The 20,986-nt window shown below is 41.0% G+C and overlaps 1 protein-coding gene across 2 annotated transcripts in view; it reads right to left on the bottom strand.

Moving 5' to 3' along the window:
* The window catches only part of LOC149440822 (transmembrane protein 272-like), an 86,889-nt gene that overhangs the window by 10,831 nt on the left and 55,072 nt on the right, over positions 1–20,986 (bottom strand). The window contains exons 3-6 of one of the 2 annotated variants that reach the window (XM_089658042.1): positions 18,709–18,753; positions 11,852–11,911; positions 11,575–11,751; positions 6,813–6,967 (exon numbers count right to left, since the gene is read on the bottom strand). In XM_089658042.1, the coding sequence (XP_089514168.1) occupies positions 6,813–6,967; positions 11,575–11,751; positions 11,852–11,911; positions 18,709–18,753 (437 nt within the window). The remainder of the gene's footprint in view (positions 1–6,812; positions 6,968–11,574; positions 11,752–11,851; positions 11,912–18,708; positions 18,754–20,986) is intronic. The other variant, XM_089658043.1, reaches the window with a different exon arrangement.

Raw genomic sequence — 20,986 nt, 5'->3', positions numbered from 1 at the left:
TGGAGTAGAGGTGGTCTTTTTAAAGGCACAGTAACAGGTCTTTGAGAGCCAGAATTCTTGCTGTTTCTTAGGTGTTCAAATACTTATGTTCAGCAGTGTGAGACAAATAAATTCTTTAAAAATCATACAATGTGATTTCCTGAATTTTTTTTCAAATTCTGTCTCTCAGAGTGGGAATGCACCTACAATGTGAATTTCAGACCCCTCCATGATTTCTAAGTGGGAGAACTTGCAAAATCGCAGGGTGTTCAAATACTTCTGTTCCTCACTGTATATACCACAGTACCTGGCTTTAGTGGTGTTTTGTCCTGCATTCTAGGGCTATCTGAGGGATTAAATAAGATAAGTATAGATACCTCTTTTTAGCTTTTAGTAACTACCATTGACAGGTTTACTTAAGGGTACCAATAAAGACATTGGCTCAATTTTATTTTTTTAACAGTTATTTTATATCTATCTTTCATATTTAAAGAAAATATTTGTTTTGCAAATAAATATTTATTACAGGGTACACCATAACACAGGGTTTACAAACCATTATGGTTTTCAAAAGTGAATGTACATCATTAACAGTTTTATATAACAAAATTGTGCACCGCTAAAAAGTGAGTACATAAATAACAAAAAACATAAATGACAAAAAGTCCATAAGATGTGGATGACTGCCACACAGTGCATGAAATAATGAGTAAATCGATGATCCTCTTCCACAATCTCGTGTAAATGGAATCACCACGTGCGAATCACCAATTAATCAAATGGCTTACCAAAAGCCCTGTGACCCTCATAAGAGAAGTCAACAAAAGCTTTCATGGACTGAAGCAACAGCCGCCAACCGATCATCAGCAGATAAGAGACTTAATACCAACTCTTCTCCCATGAACGCATAATATTGACATAACATTCAGTCCCTGGTGGCTCAGTCAGCAGCTTCTGAAGCTTTTGTTGACTTCTCTTATGAGTGTCACAGGGCTTCTGGTAAGCCTTTTGATTTATTGGTGATTCGCACATGGTGATTCCATTTACACAAGACTAGGGAAGAGGACCATGGATTTACTCATTATTTCATGCACTGGGTGGCAGTCATCCACATCCTATGGACTTTTTGTCATTTGTGTTTTTCATTATTTATGTACTCACTTTTTAGTGCTGCTGCGTTATATATTTGCCGAATATAGTGTATAGTCCTATATTTGGTGCTGGCAGCTACGTTTTTTGCAAATTTTTTATATTGTTAGTCACATTTTTTCATTATTAGCATGGCTTTCTTATTCCATATTTGATCATTAACAATTTGCCTTCAGGTTCCTTTATACTTATACAGTGGTGAAATTAATTCACATAAAACACTCTGCATTACTCCGTGTGATCCCCTCACCCAAGGATTTTAGCAGCTGAGCGAGCTTATATTTAAAGTATTTGACATAATCATTATATATCCCCATTTGCCTAGCGCTTGCACAGTATAACAGTGACAAACAGATAATGCTATATGTAACCATCTGATATAAATATATACAGTCAGGTCCATAAATATTGGGACATCGACACAATTCTAACATTTTTGGCTCTATAAAACACCACAATGGATTTGAAATGAAACGAACAAGATGTGCTTTAACTGCAGACTCTCAGCTTTAATTTGAGGGTATTTACATCCAAATCAGGTGAACGGTGTAGGAATTACAACAGTTTGCATATGTGCCTCCCACTTATTAAGGGACCAAAAGTAATGGGACAATTGGCTTCTCAGCTATTCCATGGCCAGGTGTGTGTTATTCCCTCATTATCCCAATTACAATGAGCAGATAAAAGGTCCAGAGTTCATTTCAAGTGTGCTATTTGCATTTGGAATCTGTTGCTTTCAACTCTCAAGATGAGATCCAAAGAGCTGTCACTATCAGTGAAGCAAGCCATCATTAGGCTGAAAAAACAAAACAAACCCATCAGAGAGATAACAAAAACATTAGGCATGGCCAAAACAACTGTTTGGAACATTCTTAAAAGGAAGGAACGCACCAGTGAGCTCAGCAACACCAAAAGACCCGGAAGACCACGGAAAACAACTGTGGTGGATGACCAAAGAATTCTTTCCCTGGTGAAGAAAATACCCTTCACAACAGTTGGCCAGATCAAGAACACTCACCAGGAGGTAGGTGTATGTGTGTCAAAGTCAACAATCAAGAGAACACTTCACCAGAGTGAATACAGAGGGTTCACCACAAGATGTAAACCATTGGTGAGCCTCAAAAACAGGAAGGCCAGATTAGAATTTGCCAAACAACATCTAAAAAAGCCTTCACAGTTCTGGAACAACATCCTGTGGACAGATGAGACCGAGATCAACTTGTACCAGAGTGATGGGAAGAGAAGAGTATGGAGAAGGAAAGGAACTGCTCATGATCCTAAGCATACCACCTCATCAGTGAAGCATGGTGGTGGTAGTGTCATGGCGTGGGCATGTATGGCTGCCAATGGAACTGGTTCTCTTGTATTTATTGATGATGTGACTGCTGACAAAAGCAGCAGGATGAATTCTGAAGTGTTTCGGGCAATATTATCTGCTCATATTCAGCCAAATGCTTCAGAACTCATTGGACGCCGCTTCACAGTGCAGATGGACAATGACCCAAAGCATACTGCAAAAGCAACCAAAGAGTTTTTTAAGGGAAAGAAGTGGAATGTTATGCAACGGCCAAGTCAATCACCTGACCTGAATCCGATTGAGCATGCATTTCACTTGCTGAAGACAAAACTGAAGGGAAAATGCCCCAAGAACAAGCAGGAACTGAAGACAGTTGCAGTAGAGGCCTGGCAGAGCATCACCAGGGATGAAACCCAGCGTCTGGTGATGTCTATGTGTTCCAGACTTCAGGCTGTAATTGACTGCAAAGGATTTGCAACCAAGTATTAAAAAGTGAAAGTTTGATTTATGATTATTATTCTGTCCCATTACTTTTGGTTCCTTAACAAGTGGGAGGCACATATGCAAACTGTTGTAATTCCTACACCGTTCACCTGATTTGGATGTAAATACCCTCAAATTAAAGCTGAGAGTCTGCAGTTAAAGCACATCTTGTTCGTTTCATTTCAAATCCATTGTGGTGTTGTATAGAGCCAAAAATGTTAGAATTGTGTCGATGTCCCAATATTTATGGACCTGACTGTAAATTAAACAAAATTGTAAAATTAAACAGACAAAACATGAAGCCCATGAACTTATTCTTAGGTGCAATGACATGAAGAAGTAACCTGGTAATAACTGAGCATGTACAGCTTTGATGTTATCATATTAGGAAAATTCTCCGGAGATCTGCAAGGCGTGGGCTGCACACATGCTGTTTAAACTGTGTTCCTAAAGCACCATCCAATGGGAGTTTTAGTTCTGTTTTAATAAGCAAAAATATTTTAAGGATTTCATTTTATGTACATTTTCTTGCCTTCTTTATGCTTAACTGCACAAATGCTTTTTGACCTTTTTTTGGGGCCTTTGCACAAGTTCCATTATTTTTAATGGCACCCCAAATACATCTGCAGTATCATGCCATTTCCTGCAATGTGATCTGAAAAAGTAGTGATTGCACTACACTTTTTGTGTATTCCCCAATGTCTTCCAGCCCATTCAAATGAATGGACTGTCCAAACTGGATGGCATGCGAATGCACATGTTCCAGTGTGAACCTGCCCTTAGGAATTCACAGGCTCAGTATTTTGTTTGTTTTAATTTACTGTTTATATAGAGCTGTGAAAATGTGGAATAGACTCCCTCAAGAGTTGGTTCTGGCCAGCCCAGTATATTGCTTTAACAAAGGCCTGGATTATTTCCTGGATTCACATAACATAACTGGACACTAACATTTATAGGTAAAGTTGATCCAGGGAATATCCGATTGCTTCTCGGTGGATCAGGAAGGATTTTTTTCTCCTGCAGGAGCAAATTGGATCATGTTTTGCTAACTTTTTTGTCTTCCTCTGGACCAACTGTGAGTATAGGATTATAACTTTTTTTATGGTTGAACTAGATGGACTTTTGTCTTTTTTCAGCCAGACTAACTAACTATATATATATATATATATATATATATATATATAGTGTATATATAAAAGGGGCTGACTACAAATACACGCCACACTTTTCAGACATTTCTTTGTAAAAAATTTTGAACACCATTTATAATTTTCCTTCCACTTCACAATTATGTTCCCCTTTGTGTTGGTCTATCACACATAATCTCAATAAAATACATTTACGTTTTTGGTTGTACCATGACAAAACGTGGAAAATGTTATACTTTTTCAAGGCATTTTGTGTGTGTGTGTGTATATATGTATATATATATATATTGTCAGGGCAGGGGCCAAGGAACGGACAGGCAGGCCTAACAATGTAACGCACTGGCTGACGACAACCACTACCCACAGACCGAAGTCCCTCAGGGCGCGGAGTCTAAGTCCCAGGCTGCCCTTCACCAGGGCCCCTGATGGTGGGGATGGACTTGACGCAGCCAGGAACCAGGTCGCGGCCCCCGAGACACCTCAGCTGCGGTAATGGCCGCCGCCAATGGCGTGTAGCTGGTGGAAGAGACAAAAGAGTAGTCAGACAAGCCGGGTCAACAACAACAGGACAAAACAGTACAGGACAGCAGACGAGAATCACAGGTCACGAGCCGGGTTCAGCAACAGAGGATCAGATCAAGGGAGAATACAAAGAATAGTCAAGTCACAAGCCGAATCAGATACCAGGAGAGTCACGAGAGTCAGAACAGAGTAATAGCAACACAAAGACACAAGACACAAGTGCAAAGAGCATGTGCGGGCCACAGGCTTATATGTCATCAGCCACACCCCTCTGGGGGATGGACCACAGAGACCTGAAGGCATAAAAGGATTCCCATCATGCACAGCAGAATCCAAGATGGACGCCAGCACATGGAGTAACATAACCTCAGGGAAAAGGTAGGACCTTGACATATATACACATACACAAACCTTGTTTAGAGGTGCACATGCATCTTGCAGAGCAGGTTGTGCAGAAGAGGAAGATCAAAAACCCAGAAGTCCAAGAATCAAAAGTCCAGAATGGTGGTCGGAGCTTCGTCGAAACAGTGACAATAAAAACACTGCTGTTTTTGATCTTCCTCTTCTGCAAGACCTGTGAGCGCCTCAATACCAGTTTTGGATTTATATGGATTTCTTTGTGGGTGAGCAACTGGGCATTTACTTATATATATATATATATATATACAGTGGGGAAAATAATTGTTTGAACCCCTGCACATTTTGTAATCTTACCCACTTACACTGAAAATAAAGGGTCTATAATTTTTATCATAGGTGTATTTTAAATGAGAGACAGAATATCAACTAAAAATCCAGAAAAAAAACATGATACAAATGTTCCAAACTGAGTCGCAGTTCAGTGAGTACAATAAGTATTTGATCCCCTACCAACCAACAACAATTCTGGCTCCCACAGACTGGCTATGTGCTCATGTGGTACACAGATTAGTCCTGTCAATTTAAGAAGCTGCTCCTAACGACAACTCACTATATGTATAAAAGACACGTGTCCACAGAATCTCTTTCTTCCATTCAAACCTCGCCACCATTGGTAAGACCAAACAGCTGTCAATGGATATCAGGGACAAGATTGTAGACCTGCACAAGGCTGGAATGGGCTACAAGACCATCAGCAAGAAGCTTGGTGAAAAGGAGAAACCTGTTGGAGTGATTATTCGCCAATGGAAGAAATATAAAATAATCATTAATTGCCCTCGGTATGGAGCTCCATGCAAGATTTCACCTCATGGGGTAAGGATGATCATGAAAAAAATGAGGGATCAGCCCAGAACCATATGGGAGGTGCTTGTGAAGGATCTCAAGGCAGTTGGGACCACAGTCACCAAACAAACCATTGGTAACACAATATGCCACCATGGATTGAAATCCTGCAGAGCCCACAAGGCCCCCCTCCTCAAGAAGGCACATGTAGAAGCCCATCTGACGTTTGCCAATGAACATCTAAATGATTCAGAGAAGTACTGGGAGAAAGTGCAGTGGTCAGATGAGACCAAAAATTGAACTCTTTGGCATTAACTCGACTCACCGTGTTTGGAGGAAGAAAAATGCTTACTAAGACCCTAAGAACACCATTCCTACAGTCAAGCACAGAGGTGGAAACATTATGCTTTGGGGTTGTTTTTCAACTTAAAGTACAGGCTGACTTTGCCGCATTGAGGAGCCAATAGAAAGGGCCATGTATTGTAAAATCTTGGATGAGAACCTTCTTCCTTCAGCCAGAACACTGAAGATGGGTCGTGGATGGGTCTTCCAGCATGACAATGACCCAAAACATACTGCCGAGGCAACAAAGGAGTGGCTCAAGAAAAAGTTGCTGAAGCGCGCAGTGCACCGAAGTCGCCAACTGTTTGCAGAGTCAATAGCTAAAGACCTTCAAACTTTGTGTTGCCTTCAGATTACCACAACAGTGCATAGAGAGCTTCATGGAATGGGGTTCCATGGCCGAGCAGCTGCATGTAAGCCTTACATAGCCAAGTGCAATGCAAAGCATCAGATGTAGGGGTGTTAAGCATGCCGCCACTGAACTCTAGAGCAGTGGAGACATGTTCGCTGGAGTGACGAATCACGCTTCTCTGTCTGGCAATCCAATGGGTGTGTCTGGGTTTGGTGGTTGCCAAGAAACTGGTACTTGCCTGACTGCATTTTGCCAAGTGTCAAGTTTGGTGGAGGGGAGATTATGGTGTGGGGTTGCTTTTTAGGGGTTGGACTTGTTTACATAATAGCTTACTCACCAGAAGACCTGCACAACATGTACAAAGACAAATGACTGCAACAAGGAATGCCAGAAAGATATATTCAAAGATCAGAATTCCAAATGCAAATGTATATGCTAAATCATTGCAGCGTCTTGGATTGTCCTGATAGATTCGAAAGACCCAGACACTACCTAAAAGAAAAAACAAGGGAAAAAAGATGAAAGATGATAGTTTTCAAATGGAGAAATATAATTTTTCAAACTCAGTAAGGGTCAGAAAAGATGCACAGTCCACAAAACACACAAAACTAAGTCTCTAAAGAAGTCTATAGGTGAGGATTTGTGGCCAGATTGGGACACAGCCTATTATGTATGGTATCTGCTGAGGTGGCTTTTCTCCTAATAAGCTAACACCAGTAGTATTAATAATGTGCCCTCAATCACCTCTCAGAACAGGCTTAACATAAATGTTTGCATGCTATCTCTTGCTGTCATAATTTGTCTCCTTTAACACAGCATGACCTCTTCTATACTACAGGCAAATGAAATCACAGTGGTGGAGGTACTGGCAGTAGATTACACTCTTGATAAGTAGGGATCTTTATTTTAGCCACCTGACCGTAATTTTCAAATCACAATGGACTCAACTGAAAATAACCCACATTTTCAAAATAAAATTTGTCATTGATCGGGTGGTACAGAAAGTACAGGGAAAATGGACATTGCATGAGGTATTGCCTATCATTACATGCCCTCAGAAATCGACCAGCATGCTGGTGAATTATCGCAAGAACCCCAAAAATGACACAAGCAATAATATCCACATTGCCGCAACCCACAAATTACAGGACAGGCTTGTGGGACACCTTACTCCTGACACCGTTGGTCAGAACACTGTGCTCAAGTAGACTGGCACACAAGCTTTTACCATACACTGCACTTAATAGATTTTACAGATTAGCTAAATCAGGCAATTCCAAGAGTTAGTGCAAACATACACACTCACAATCTCTTACTGCCAGCCACCATTAGAGGGAGACACTACTAAAGTCTAGCTGGCTGGGAACACACAGTCATATTCAAATCTAGCATACAATCAGGTACACTCTAATGGCTGTGTAACAGCTAAGTGATTCCCACATGCTACCCAAGGTATTCTGTAAGTTGGAATCTTTATGCAGTATCCTTTCATACTGCACACACAGATCTGTTTGTCAATAAGACCTGTCCCGATAACTTTCACACATTGTATCCTATAACAGTTAAAATAGCACCACTCGAATTCCCCTCCAAACCTGTGTCAGTCAGATCAGCATGTGAAAAGAATGGTGCAAGACAGAATTGGCTTGTAAAACTCCAATAGACTTCAACAAAATGATGGCCGTGTACACACAGACACTGACTCCCTGTTGCATAAATGTAATGAGATGTGTAAAACAGTACTTCAGCTCCTGTTCTTCACCTGTAGAGAACTCCTCAGATGCATTTCACCCTTTTTGGGCTTGATCTTAGAGGTGCCTCTATGATTAAGCCCCAAAGAGGGAAAAATGTGTCTGAAGAATTCTCTGATACTGCTCTTCTAGACGGGATATATTATATTAGTATATTATTTATTTAGTTAATTGAGGGATTGGGTACCACTGAAGCTATGTTTTTATAAGCATATAAACCCACCCTTTTCTTTTTACATTCAAACTTGAAGAGTGTGCTTTTTCCCCCACAACTTCCTTAATGAAGGTGTCTAAAGGCTCTCGAGAAAGTCGTTCTCCATCAAACAGAATCCTTTCCAGACTTTTTTTTTTTTTTTACAGACTGTCTCCACAGATCATTTCCACAACCAGAGAATCCTGTGCATCTGAACAGACATAAGAACCAGGTGAGAATTTTGGTTCAAGGAATCCATCGAACAGTCTACAGAGTAGTGCAGAGCTTCTGGGAGTAGCTCTCATTTTTGAGTACCGAAGGATCCATCAGGATTAATCCTGGGTTGCACACCAAGTGTATGCTATTAAAACAGAGCAAAAGCGGCTTTATGGAGGGTCTCTAACCAGTTGTCCACTGTGTCTTTGAAGACTGGGACATCCTCAATCAAAACAGCTAGGGATTTCATGAGGCGGGAAAAAGTTGGGTCCACAACTGGAATTTTCTGCTTTTCATGGTAAGTCTCCTCAACTGGGTACTGCTGAGCAAACCTCTTGGGAAGCACTCTCTATGTAGTGTAATCCCGAACTCTGCACTCTATACATAATGCACTCCTGAACCCTGCACTCTGCACGTAGCACACCCCAGATACAATAGTCTTTGCAGATGACACCAAGCATTGCAGTGGAATAATGTCCTTACAGGATGCCTCTAACTTTCAAGCTGACCTCAATGTACTATTTAATTTGGCAACTATGTGGCAAATGAGGTTTAATGTTGATAAATGTATTATTTAATATTGTTTAGTTTATTTTCGGTACTTATATAGCGCTGTCAATTTACGCAGCGCTTTACATATATATTATACATTCACATCAGTCCCTAACCCTCAAGGGGTGTACAATTTAAGGTCCCTAACTCCCATTCATACATACTAGGGCCAATTTAGACAGGAGCCAATTAACCTACCAGCATGTCTTTGGAATGTGGGAGGAAACCCACGCAGATACAGGGAGAACATGCAAACTCCAGGCAGGTGGTGCCGTGGTTGGGATTCGAACCAACAACCCTAGTACTGCCAGGCGGAAGTGCTAACCATTTAGCCACTGTGCTGCCCATGTAAATTTATTTACTTGGGGGCTAAGAATATACATGCATCCTACATACTAGGGGGGGTACAACTGGGGAAATCAATGGTAGAGAAGGAACTGGGAGTTTTAGTAAATTGTAAGCTTAATAATGGCATGCAATGCCAAGCTGCGGTTTCCAAAGCGAGTAAAATCCTCTCTTGTATTAAAAGAGGTATAGACTCCAGAGAGAGAAATATATTTTTTACCCTGTACAAATCATTAGGAAGACCTCATCTGGAATATGTACTTTAGTTTTGGGCACCAATTGACAAAAAGAATATGGGGAACTGGAGAAACTGCAGAGAAGGGCAACCAAACTGATAAGAGGCATGGAGGAGCTCACCTATGAAGAAAGGATTAAAGTAATTGAATTTATTCTCTCCTGAGAAGAGGAGATTAAGGGGGGATATGATCAACATGTATAAATACATCAGTGGTTCATATAGTGAACTCGGTGTAGAGCTATTCACCCTGAGGTCATTACAGAGGAGAAGGGGGCACTCTTTATGTCTGGAGGAAAAAAAGATTTAATCTCCAAATACGGAAAGGTTTCTTCACAGTGAGAGCTGTGAAAATGTGGAATAGACTCCTTCAAGAGTTAGTTCTGGCCAAATCACTAGATTGCTTTAAAAAAGGCCTGGCTTCTTTCCTCGCTGCATATAATATAACTGAAAACTAACATTTACAGGTAAAGTTAATCCAGGGAATATCCGATTGCCTCTTGGGGATCAGGAAGGAATTTTATCCCCTGCAGGAGCAAATTGGACCATACTTTGCTGTGTTTTTTTTCCTTCCTCTGGATCAACTGTGGGTATAGAATTATAACTTTTTTTTTAATGGTTGAACTATATGGACTTTTGTCTTTTTTCAGCCAGACTAACTATGTAACTGGCCCTTTGGGGGTAATCATACTATTAAGGCGGCCCACATTTAAAATGATTTTGGAACCCCTGAATTTAAGTGTTGCAGTATCCCTAGAACACACTGCTCTCAGCCTAACTAGGCAATGCTTCTCCATAAGCAGGAGACAGAGTCTTTGAATCTAAGAACAACCTCAAAAAACGGTAAGGATTGGATAAGAACGAAGGTTGAGGGATGGGGAACCTACAGAGGGAGGGGTACCAGAGGAGAACCCAGCAGGAGAGGACTCCCCACTTTGCCCACTTTGGGAGGGCATACCCCCTTCTGCATGGAGAGGGTCTTTAGGGACTGGGTCACACCAGTGCAGATCTACACTGCCCTGTACATGCAGAACACCCTGTGGCAGCACCTCATTGTACTGTTCCAAGGGTGAGCACCAAATGTGAATTTGTGGCAAAGGCAACATTACACACCTGCCCAGGATCTTCAGCTAGGTGGAGACCGGACCTCCCTGTGTGAAAAACTGTGCACAGTCTTCCCAATCTTCCAGGTAGAAATCGAAGTTATATGCCAGAAAGAAGCCTTCTCTTAGTATAGAGAGGTTGTCCATTGCCTAAGGACACTAACAAAAAACTGAAGATTGCCGTGAGTGGTAGAAGTTATATGGGTGGTCCTGACAGTTTTTATAGCATTTACCAGTGTCCCCACTTGAAGGTGGTACCATATATTTTATGGTCTTGATTAATGTGTCATGTACTGTATGATTAAGTAATTTACTTTTCACAGGAAATACAGTATATACAAGAACTACTAAAATCCTATATTTCTCACAAACTGATATTTCATCTCCATCTCAAATAGTATGACTAATAATCTTTTTGAGCTGACCCAACTAATCAGAACTAACATTCCTGAAGAGCACAACAAAATAAAAAAAAGGTCTTTTTGTTTGCTGTGGGTATTGCATCTCCTTCCATTGTTTTATTAAGTATGTTTGTGTAGAAGTCAAGTGTGAACAAGCCCTAAGAATGCATCTTGTATTTGCATTTGCAATTCCCATCTGCATTTAGTATAACATCACAGGATTATGCAATTTTCTCTTTATGTGCAAGTAATTTCCTATTAAAAATGATTGTGAGGTTTATAATAAAATCCAACTACATGTACCTGCAATAAACCAGGCAAAAGAAAAGAGACCCAGCACACTCTCTATACCATACGCCACTTTTTCAGCAACCAACTTCAGTGGGATAAGGGCAAATGCTAGAAGATGAAAGACACCAGCTACTATCAAGTAGATTGGGATTTTGGGTTCAGCTGGGCAGTTGTCAACATGCATGGACCCTGCAGATAAAGGGAAACAACAATGTCAATTTTTGCTTTAATGATAAAATGAAATTGACAAAGAATGTAATATATTTTAAATAGGTTCTCTGTTTATTACCTATGATAATCATGGCAAGGCTGAGTGCTGTCCAGAGCAATAAAGTGAAGAGTTGTGAGACTGAAAAAGATGACAAAATGCATGTTACAGAACATTTAAATTAGCCAAAGAATTTATAAGGAATGAAAGAATATGAAATACTTAAGTAAAAAAATGAATAAAATATCATACTGCATGTTCATGTCTTTTCAGAGGGCCCATATTTTGTGTTATCAATTACAAAATGCTTACTTTAAGGCAAGGATCATTTCACACTAGAACGGAGATTTTCACGCTCTCTGGTTAGCTTTGACAGCTCGTGCAAAAAGTAGTGCAGATGAATTCTGCAAAATGTGCCACACCAAACAGCATGGCACTGCGGTTTGGTGGTTGCAAATGTGCTGCATCTGCAAGATACATTTTGGGTGCCATAAAAGGAGAAGTACAGCCAAAAGAGCTCTTTCTGTGCATCACTATTTGTTCTGCACTCCTATGACCCATTTTTAGCTGACAGTGGGCTGAAGCCCGCTGACAGCTGACATCATTCAGCCGGTCCAGGTTGGGGAATGATCCCGAATGACCCCAGAGTCTGGAACGGCACCTGGCTCAGCCTCTCTGAGAGCTCCTTCCCCCTCCACCCACAGCCCAAAGCTCCAGTGCGGGGGGGGGGGGAGCAGACAGGGGTGACTGACAGTCCACTCAGCAATCAGTGGTCATGTGATCGCTGATTTCTCACACTTGGAGCCGGCGGGGGCAGATGTAGCTACATACCGATGCTGTTTCTACCTAGGTAATTATTACTTGCCAATAAAAACCAAAGCCATACTTCTCTTAACAACATACAGTGGGATGCCAATTGGCTGCAGCCATAGATCAGCAAAAGTTTTCCAGTGTGACCTAATGGTCAACCTCTGTCAAACAGGAAGGGCCACACATATTCATTGAAATTCAGGCAGTGCCTGCTGAAGCAGACAAATTTCAATCTGTCTATGGTCATCTTTCCAGTTCAGGATCTAGTACAGTAATGACAGTGGGTCGCTGGCTCTCCACCTCATTCATCCTCTTACAGCAGTGTATTGGATGAATGAAATCAGTTTTACCTAATGTAACTGCATCCACACACGACGCACCCGTCGTTAGGGGCAATTTATTTTATAACAGCAAAATATCCAAATGTTTTATCCTGGAGGTCACTTTTGCATGCTTGCCCTTCTATTTTATGTTCTGGTTTTAATTCAAATAATTTGTAGATTTTCTACTAAAATGTGCTTTCTATGGTCCAATGGAAGCCCTCTGCTCTGTCTGAGGTAAAGGTGGGCAAACCACTGCAAGTCTGAGGTTAAAAATAAAATAAAATGAAATACTAAAAAATGGCTCTTAGATTCCTCCTTAATCTAGCTTCACATCTATGGGGACTGCATGTAAATTGCAAGTGTTGCCCCATGTGTAGCAACACATTGCTGTTTAGAAGACACGCGGGGGGTGCCATTAATTTTTAATGACCCTGCCACAATTGGAAAACTATATTTCAGTTTTCCACACGCACAAATGCATAGTACCATACAATTTCGATGTGGCTGCGATTTTAGAAAAGGTACAGGGACCTTTTTTCCTGTGTTTCTTGCAGGTACAGCAGCCCATTAAAATCAATAAACTCCTGTGCCTGTGCAAATGTGCCCACAGGGAAACCACATAGATGTGAACCTTGCCTTAGTCTGGAATGTGCCAGTTTTTAAGATACCAAAAAATCCACCAAGAAAGAACCCTATGCCCCCCCCCCCCCCACTGTGGAACAGTACCTGACATAATTAAGAACAGAATAAATAGTATCAATATATAATCAGAACTGTACTGTTGCAGATAGCCACCTAAAGGGAAAGGAAAAAATAAGGGGGCCCCTCAAAAAATGGCTGTGCAGTGCTCCATAACAAAGTGTAGTAAACAGTCACAAACTTCACACAATGCTGAACCACACATATCAAGGTTGTAAGGCCAGTAACACACCTCCTGTATTACAGTGCCCTCACTCTGAATAAAAAAGCACATGGGGCAGCTTTGGACAGCAGCATTGTCAGTCTGGGGGGAGGGGAGTGCTAGATGCACTAACTGGTTTAGATACACTAACAAACTAAAGCTAGACTTCAGTAAATACTTTATAATCTGTTACAGCAAACACTTTTCTTTCCTTTTGGAACAAAGGTTTTACATAAATAAAAGCTGATCCTTGTAAGCATCCCTGTCAGTGGCAAACAGTTTGTCTCATTCCTGTTAACTAATATATTCCACTGGAGAGCTTGTTCTTAAAAAAAAACAGACTTACTGGCTGGACCACCAGAATAGAAGAAAGAAAACCTAAAAAACCAAAACTTTGCAGCTATCACATCTAAGAATTGATAAGCTGCAAATTAATAAAATGGTTTCTTTTGGGTTGATTACCTCTCTCTAATGTCCAACAGCGCATATTCCTAAATGATCCTGTATCGATCTACAAGAACGGAAGCCATATTCAAGTAAAGGCGAATATCTGCCAAGTGTGCATAATCAATATGCACATCCTAATGCTGAAGCAAGCATAATGTGGTCTAGACAAGAATATGCTTCACAGCATGGCAAGCCCACTGTAACAGCCAATGTTTCCAGTCATCCAATCAAGTCTAAGAAATGTGCGGAAGTTCATTATGCATTCTACTCTAAAGCCATGAGCAGTTCAGCTTGTAAGTTTTGTATACAGAGTGCATGTATACTTATCAATCAGTAACCAACCCCCTTCCTAAACACATACCTCAGTCCTCTCTCCATCCAATGCTGTGCTTGTCTGAAGCAACGCTGCTCTCTCTTCCCGGTCAAACACCGAATAGCCACTTCGGCTCAGTTAAAATCAGTATTCTTTTTGCTATAAAGTGTCTTAAAACCCCCAAACATTATATATATATTTGTACAACAGAAGCCCTAGGGAACTGGTGAATTTTGCATTTTTTTCATGTTCCACAGTATTTGTGCAGTGGTTTTTCAAATTAAATTTTTTGAGAAAAAGTAAGCTTTTTGGAATTTTAGTGCAAAAAACCACAATACATAACCCAAGGAAGGCAGGAAACATCCTCTCCCGCTGCTTGTACAAGCAATTGAGCGGCTAGTTAGCTGTTCGGATTGCTTGTACAAGAGAGACAACCACCGGCTCTAAAAAAACGGTACCAGGGTGATGCCTGCAGCTGTGGGCATCACTTCGGTATAACCACTTGAAGTCCAGCAACGTATGGGTACATCGCTGGTCTGCAAGTGGATAGTCTATTTAATCCCTTCCCTTACTTCCCTAAACTTCCCACTACTCTGTTTTACTGCTAGGGGAAAACAGAAATACCTGACATTTCCAGGTACGGAGGAGCATGTGACTCCCTCGCCTTCCAGTCCTAGGCTCTTCCTCTCTGCATTCCCAGTGGCCAAACAAAATAGTGGGTAATGAAAGGAAGGAGCTAGTGGGGCCACCATTAAAGTGAAACTAAAGCTCAGACCACAATAGGATGCTGACTTTTTTTTTTAAGTTTTTAATAGCGTGATAATTAGCAGCCATCTGTAGCTTCCACCTGTGGAAAGGCTTCTTCACAGAAAGAGCTAAAAATGTGACACAGACTCCTTCAAGAACAGGTTCTGGACAGCTCAGTAGATTGTTTAAAAAAATAATACACAAAATATAACTGAATATTAACATTTATGGATAATAACACCAGGGGTACTTGATCCAGAGAATATTCGATTGCCTGGGGGATCAGGAAGGATTTTTTTCCCCCGCTGGAGCAAACTGGATCATTCTTTCTTGCGGGGTTTTGCCCTTCTCTGGATCAACTGTGGGTATAGGATTGTGTATATGGAGGTTTTCTATTTGTTTTTCGTAAGGCATTTGATTTTAATTCTTTACAATAAATAGCTACGGTATTACACTATGGGAGCATTTCTCTTTATTGTTTTTGGCTGCATGTGAATTGGATGATCCTTTATTGTACTGCTCTGGAGAGGGTTCCTGTTGTGCCAGTATCCACCAGTGAGAGAGATTTATACATCGCTGTACCTGATACGTTCTGATGTGGGTCCTGGTTGGTGCGATATTGTGTGAGAAAAGCTTTTTGGCCCTGTAGGGTCACTCCATGGAGGTGAGAGGGCATTTCACCTAGTTTCGGATCTCCTCCTTTTTGTGTGTATTCACCTTTAAACACCTGCACCATTTAGAACTACAGAACACCTTCACCGTTTACAGTGAATTGGATGTTATGTTATTGGCTGGACTATACGGTTTTTATGTGATTTATTATTTTCTGGGTCATTTATATATTTTGGGGGCTATTTCTAGTCCGTATAGTCTATGTCACTTATTAAAATATTTATTCACAAATCCCTGTTTTAGCGGGTCACTGATTTTGGTTTTTCACTTAAATCTATTTTCACTTATAATCCGTATGTTTTTTGTTTAGATTATCTTCCTTAGCAACTTTTCAAGTTGCGTCGCATAAGTCTTGTGGTTTATCTTTACATTACAACAAGCACTATCTTTTTGGGATCCTGTTTTATGGATCATATCACTTTTATGTTGGCACGTTCAAATAGATATTAAGTAGTTTTATTTTCACCCACAGTCACCTATTTATTGTCAGTGGTGTACTTAGCTAATGCCCTTTTATGTTCGGGTGTTTATCACTTTTACTATCCAAATTTTTAGATGATTAATGTCCATTTTATTTCATATTGAGGTCTGGTGTTAATTTCTGATTTGGTTTATATAACTTCTTTATGTTTGTTTATATTTATGAATTATTACATTGTGAGGGGGGCTTCTTTAAGGCGATCATATTATATGTTCTTCTAATACTTGGAGATAGCGCAGCACCAATTAGCCTTAAATTTCTGTATCTTATGAACCAATTGCCTACTGGGCATGTTTACCCCCTTTTCTGCCCAGACCAATTTTCAGCTTTCAGCGCTCTCATACTTTGATTGACAATTTCACCGTTATGCAACACTGTACACAAACTACATTTTTATCATTTTTTTTTAGACAAAGAAAGCTTTCTTTTGGTTATATTTTTTGCTAAACAAAAAAAAACCCAACAATTTTGAAAAAAAAAAAAATGTTAGGCGGCACTGGAGGGCACTGATAGACAGCACTGGAGGGCAGCACTGATAGGTGGCACTGATTCAACTGATGGGCACTGATTGCCAGCACATATAGGCACTGATGGGCACTATTGGCTGCACTGATGGGGCTACACTGATCATCAGGGCACTGATGATCAGTGCCCTGATGATCGGTGTTGAGTTCTGCATGGCACCTGCGATCTGCTGGTTGTGGGTGCAATGATTTCTAGGCTCCTAGTAAAAAAAATAATAAATGCACATTTTTTTTACCTGAAAAAATATGTGCATTTATTATTTTTTTTTACAAAGGTGAACTTATCCTTTAAATGTCAGTAGTTAAAAGAAAATATTTAAGACTGGTATTCAAGACTCATTCTTATTCTGAACCACGCACACACCTTTTTGGTTACTGTAACTTCACCAAAACAGTACGTTTTTGGACACTCAAAGTAAGAGTATCAGACTTACGAATTTCAGCACAAATTACTTTTACCCCATATGTTGAACACTTTTTACTAACATCTCTAAGTCAGCATACTGATGGGTAGTCTGTGTATTATTTAATTTGTACCCCTCCTCTGTGTTTCTACATTTTCCTCCTTTGTGTATTAGTGGATCTGATGGGCATTTCACCTACCTTACCTGGATGAAAACCTGATGGTCCACCGGTGCTTCCAGTCCGCCTGGACATGTTAACCATGCACCTTCGATACTCTCAGTGAAGCTGGGAAGCCATCAGAGGGGTGGTGGATAAGATGATCGGTTTGTCTTTTGGTCCTTGGAATGCATTCTGTTGTTCCAGCTCCTGGCCCAGGGCACTTTCGGTTCTGGCTATATGATTCCGCCAGTTACAATGCATGTTTGTGCACCAGGTAGGACTTCCGAAGGCTGGAAAATGTGCAATACCACCCTCCCAATTATTCAGAAGGTGGAAATGCAAAGTAATTGGTCACAGTTTTTAAACAGTGTTGCAGCAGATCTGACGTTTTACAGTCGCTTGCCAGTGTTTGTGAGTTCCAGTACCTGCCTCCTGAGACCTTGCCCTCCAGCTGCCAATAGGCATGCTAATTTCTATTCAGCCAGCCAGTGCTAGCAACATTTAGTACATGACAACATACTAATGGTATGCAAGCTTTGTATGGTATGCAAGTCGGTGCAGAGAAGATACAGTAGGTGAACACTTCTTCGGTTTGGGTTACATGTTTTTGTGGATCTTCAGCCCCACCAGATGGATAGAAAGATCTATACACTCCTCCAGAATTAGGTTAAACAAATCAACATCTTCGAGATGCAGAGCATTCAGGGAGAAATGTCACTCTAGCCATCTTTACAGAGGATGAAGGTCAAGGTCTTTTTAAAGGCCTCATCACTATTCGGCAAGATCTTAAAAGCTAAGTTCTCCTTTTCAAGCAGAATTTCATTTTTCATAATAAATAGAAGACTTTTCTACTGTCTTTTATGCCCACGCCATCCCAAAGTACTTATCTCTCACTTACCTAGCCCATGGCAGCCTTGTCTCTGCACCTCTCTTTTAAAAATTTCAAAAGATGCACCTGAGGCATTGATATCCCATAGCATTATGTGACCATCCAAGAAACTTCATATCCCATCATGCACTGATTTATTGCATCAGTGATTAGGGTGTGTTATGCCTCTCTGGACAACACCTCACACACGCTTTTTTGATATAAGAACACCTTTAATGTCAAGGCACCACATTCCATTATTACACTCTATAGACATTTACAGCTTACCTTTACATTTCGTTTTTAGAGAGAAACGAGTTTCACCATGGCTTCCTAATGAAAAATGGAAATATTGAGAATAAGATATTTAGAACAAAATATGCTGGAATGATGTTTAAAAAGCACTACCACTTGCATTAGATTAATCGAATGATAGAAAATCAAAGAGTAACATGAGCTAAAAAGTGTAATCAATGATCTACTAGAGCTATCTAAGAAACACATCCAGTATGATAAGTAGAAGGGGTCAGGTTTCCATTTTGCAACAGGCATCATGAAATGTTCTTGGTAGCACATTTTTTTTTTTATCAGCCTTCATTTCTCCAACTGTACTTCTGTGTCACCTTGCCTCCCTGAATTGTACACACAGCCAGAGAGCAAGAAGGGTAGATGATTAAGAATGTTATATAAAATCTGCCAGCAAAATGGAACAAAAGTCAAGCTGTTCCCCCTTTACAAATTCAATTTTTCATTTTTCCAAACTAAAGATGAAAGTCAACTGGTTGCTGTGGGCTATACCGTAGCTCCAGTTTCACTTGATATCATAGTCCTTTGTAAAGGAAAAAAGTAAACATGATCGATGCACTCCTTGTTTCCTGCCTAGTTATAGTGAATATTCATTTGAAAGATCACTCTCCAAACATTGTACTTGATGAGTTAGCAGCATTGGACATGCTCTGGAGGCAGGGATTAAGGGTTGGGTGGGCATACAGACCACTAAATTATTAAAGTGGCTCTAAAGTCTATTTTTTTTACCTTAATGCATTCTCTGCATTAAAGTGATATTAAAGACTGTTTATTTGTTTATTTTGTTAAAATAAAAAATATGTTATACTTACCTGTTCTGCGCAGTGATAATGCACATAGCGGTTCCTGCCAGCGCTGTCTGCTCCTCTCTCCTCTTGGTGATTCCTCAACAAGCGGGACGCTATGGAGGCACCTGTGTGCACAGCTCCCAAGCTGAGCTATGTGTATACACTGACACACAGTGCTGGTAAGCCATGCCCCCGCTCCCTCTTCACAAGAGTTTAACTGACAGCAGCAGGAGCCTGTTGCGAAAGGGGAGCGGTTCTGTAGCTGAGACAGCTCTGGACCAAAGATAGGAGTCAGGTAAGTGTTCAGGGATGGGAGTGGGTACGTCAAGTAGTAGGGCTTTTTGCCTTAATGCAGAGAAGACATTAAGGTAAACAAAAAATAGACTTTAGAACCACATTAAAGTATACAGGCTATAAATTATGCCTGTTTGATTTGCAATTTGATTAAAAAAGACTATGGGGGGGGCGTGAACGGGTGTAGAGCAAAGCATACGCTATGAGTAAAACCTCCTGCTATCCAGTCATCTATTTCTCATCCTGCTTATCATCCTGGGACTGTTTCCCTCCTACCGTTCATGGATCGGGTAACGGAATCCATGAAGCATTCCATTATGCGGTCCAAGATTAGGTCTGCCTCCCCAACACCTGGGAAAAAGCCTCCTGTTGCCCCAACCACGTGTGCCGACGCCATCTTGGCTGGTAAACTGCATGCATTGCTGGCAGATCTTGACATCTCGGAGGGCATGGAGTGCCTGGCTGCCCCTCCGGAACCAGAAACCACAGAAGATACTGCGCTCACCCTCTCGGCCATAGAGCACAGCAAGTCCTTGCTCCTCACCAAGATTGATCACCTTGCCAAGGAATGCAATTTGATCAGGGGGTACCTGGACAAGATCAGGGGACACATTACAGAGACTGGGGCCCGCAAAATCTTTACCGAGGACACCACTAACCGCCATACCCTGCAATTAGACACTGGAACGCACTGAACAGTCCTTCCTTGCCAAATCCGATGATGCTGAAAATAGGCTCCAGCGGAATAATGTTACAGTGTTGGGTCTCCCTGAGGGTTCTGAAGGGAACTCACCTGCTGAGTTTGCAGAATCCTTTTTTAAAGATCTGCTGGGCCTAACCTCGGTCTCTACAACATATGTGGTGGAACATGCACATAGTGTGCCCACGGGCCGTCAGATACTAGGAGCCCCTCCATGTCCATTTCTCATGAGGTTCCTCAATTTCAAGGACCGGGACCACATTCTGAGCAAGACCAGGAAACATCCTTATCTTGCCTATGAGAAAATGTAATTCTTGGCTGAATTGCAGAGGAAACGTAAGTCCTTCCAAGATATCCGTAGACGTCTCCGGGAGAAAGAGTTGCCCTACAGCATGCTATATCCCAGTCGGTTGAGGTTCCCCATGTCGGCTCAGTTAGATTTTTTTAATTCCCTGGAGGAAGCCAATGCCTGGCTGTC

Source organism: Staurois parvus, unplaced genomic scaffold, assembly GCF_062004578.1.
Source record: "Staurois parvus isolate SC_StPar_1 unplaced genomic scaffold, SC_StPar_1.0 ptg001051l, whole genome shotgun sequence".
Lineage (NCBI taxonomy): Eukaryota > Metazoa > Chordata > Amphibia > Anura > Ranidae > Staurois > Staurois parvus.
This window is presented reverse-complemented; position numbering and strand designations above follow the sequence as displayed.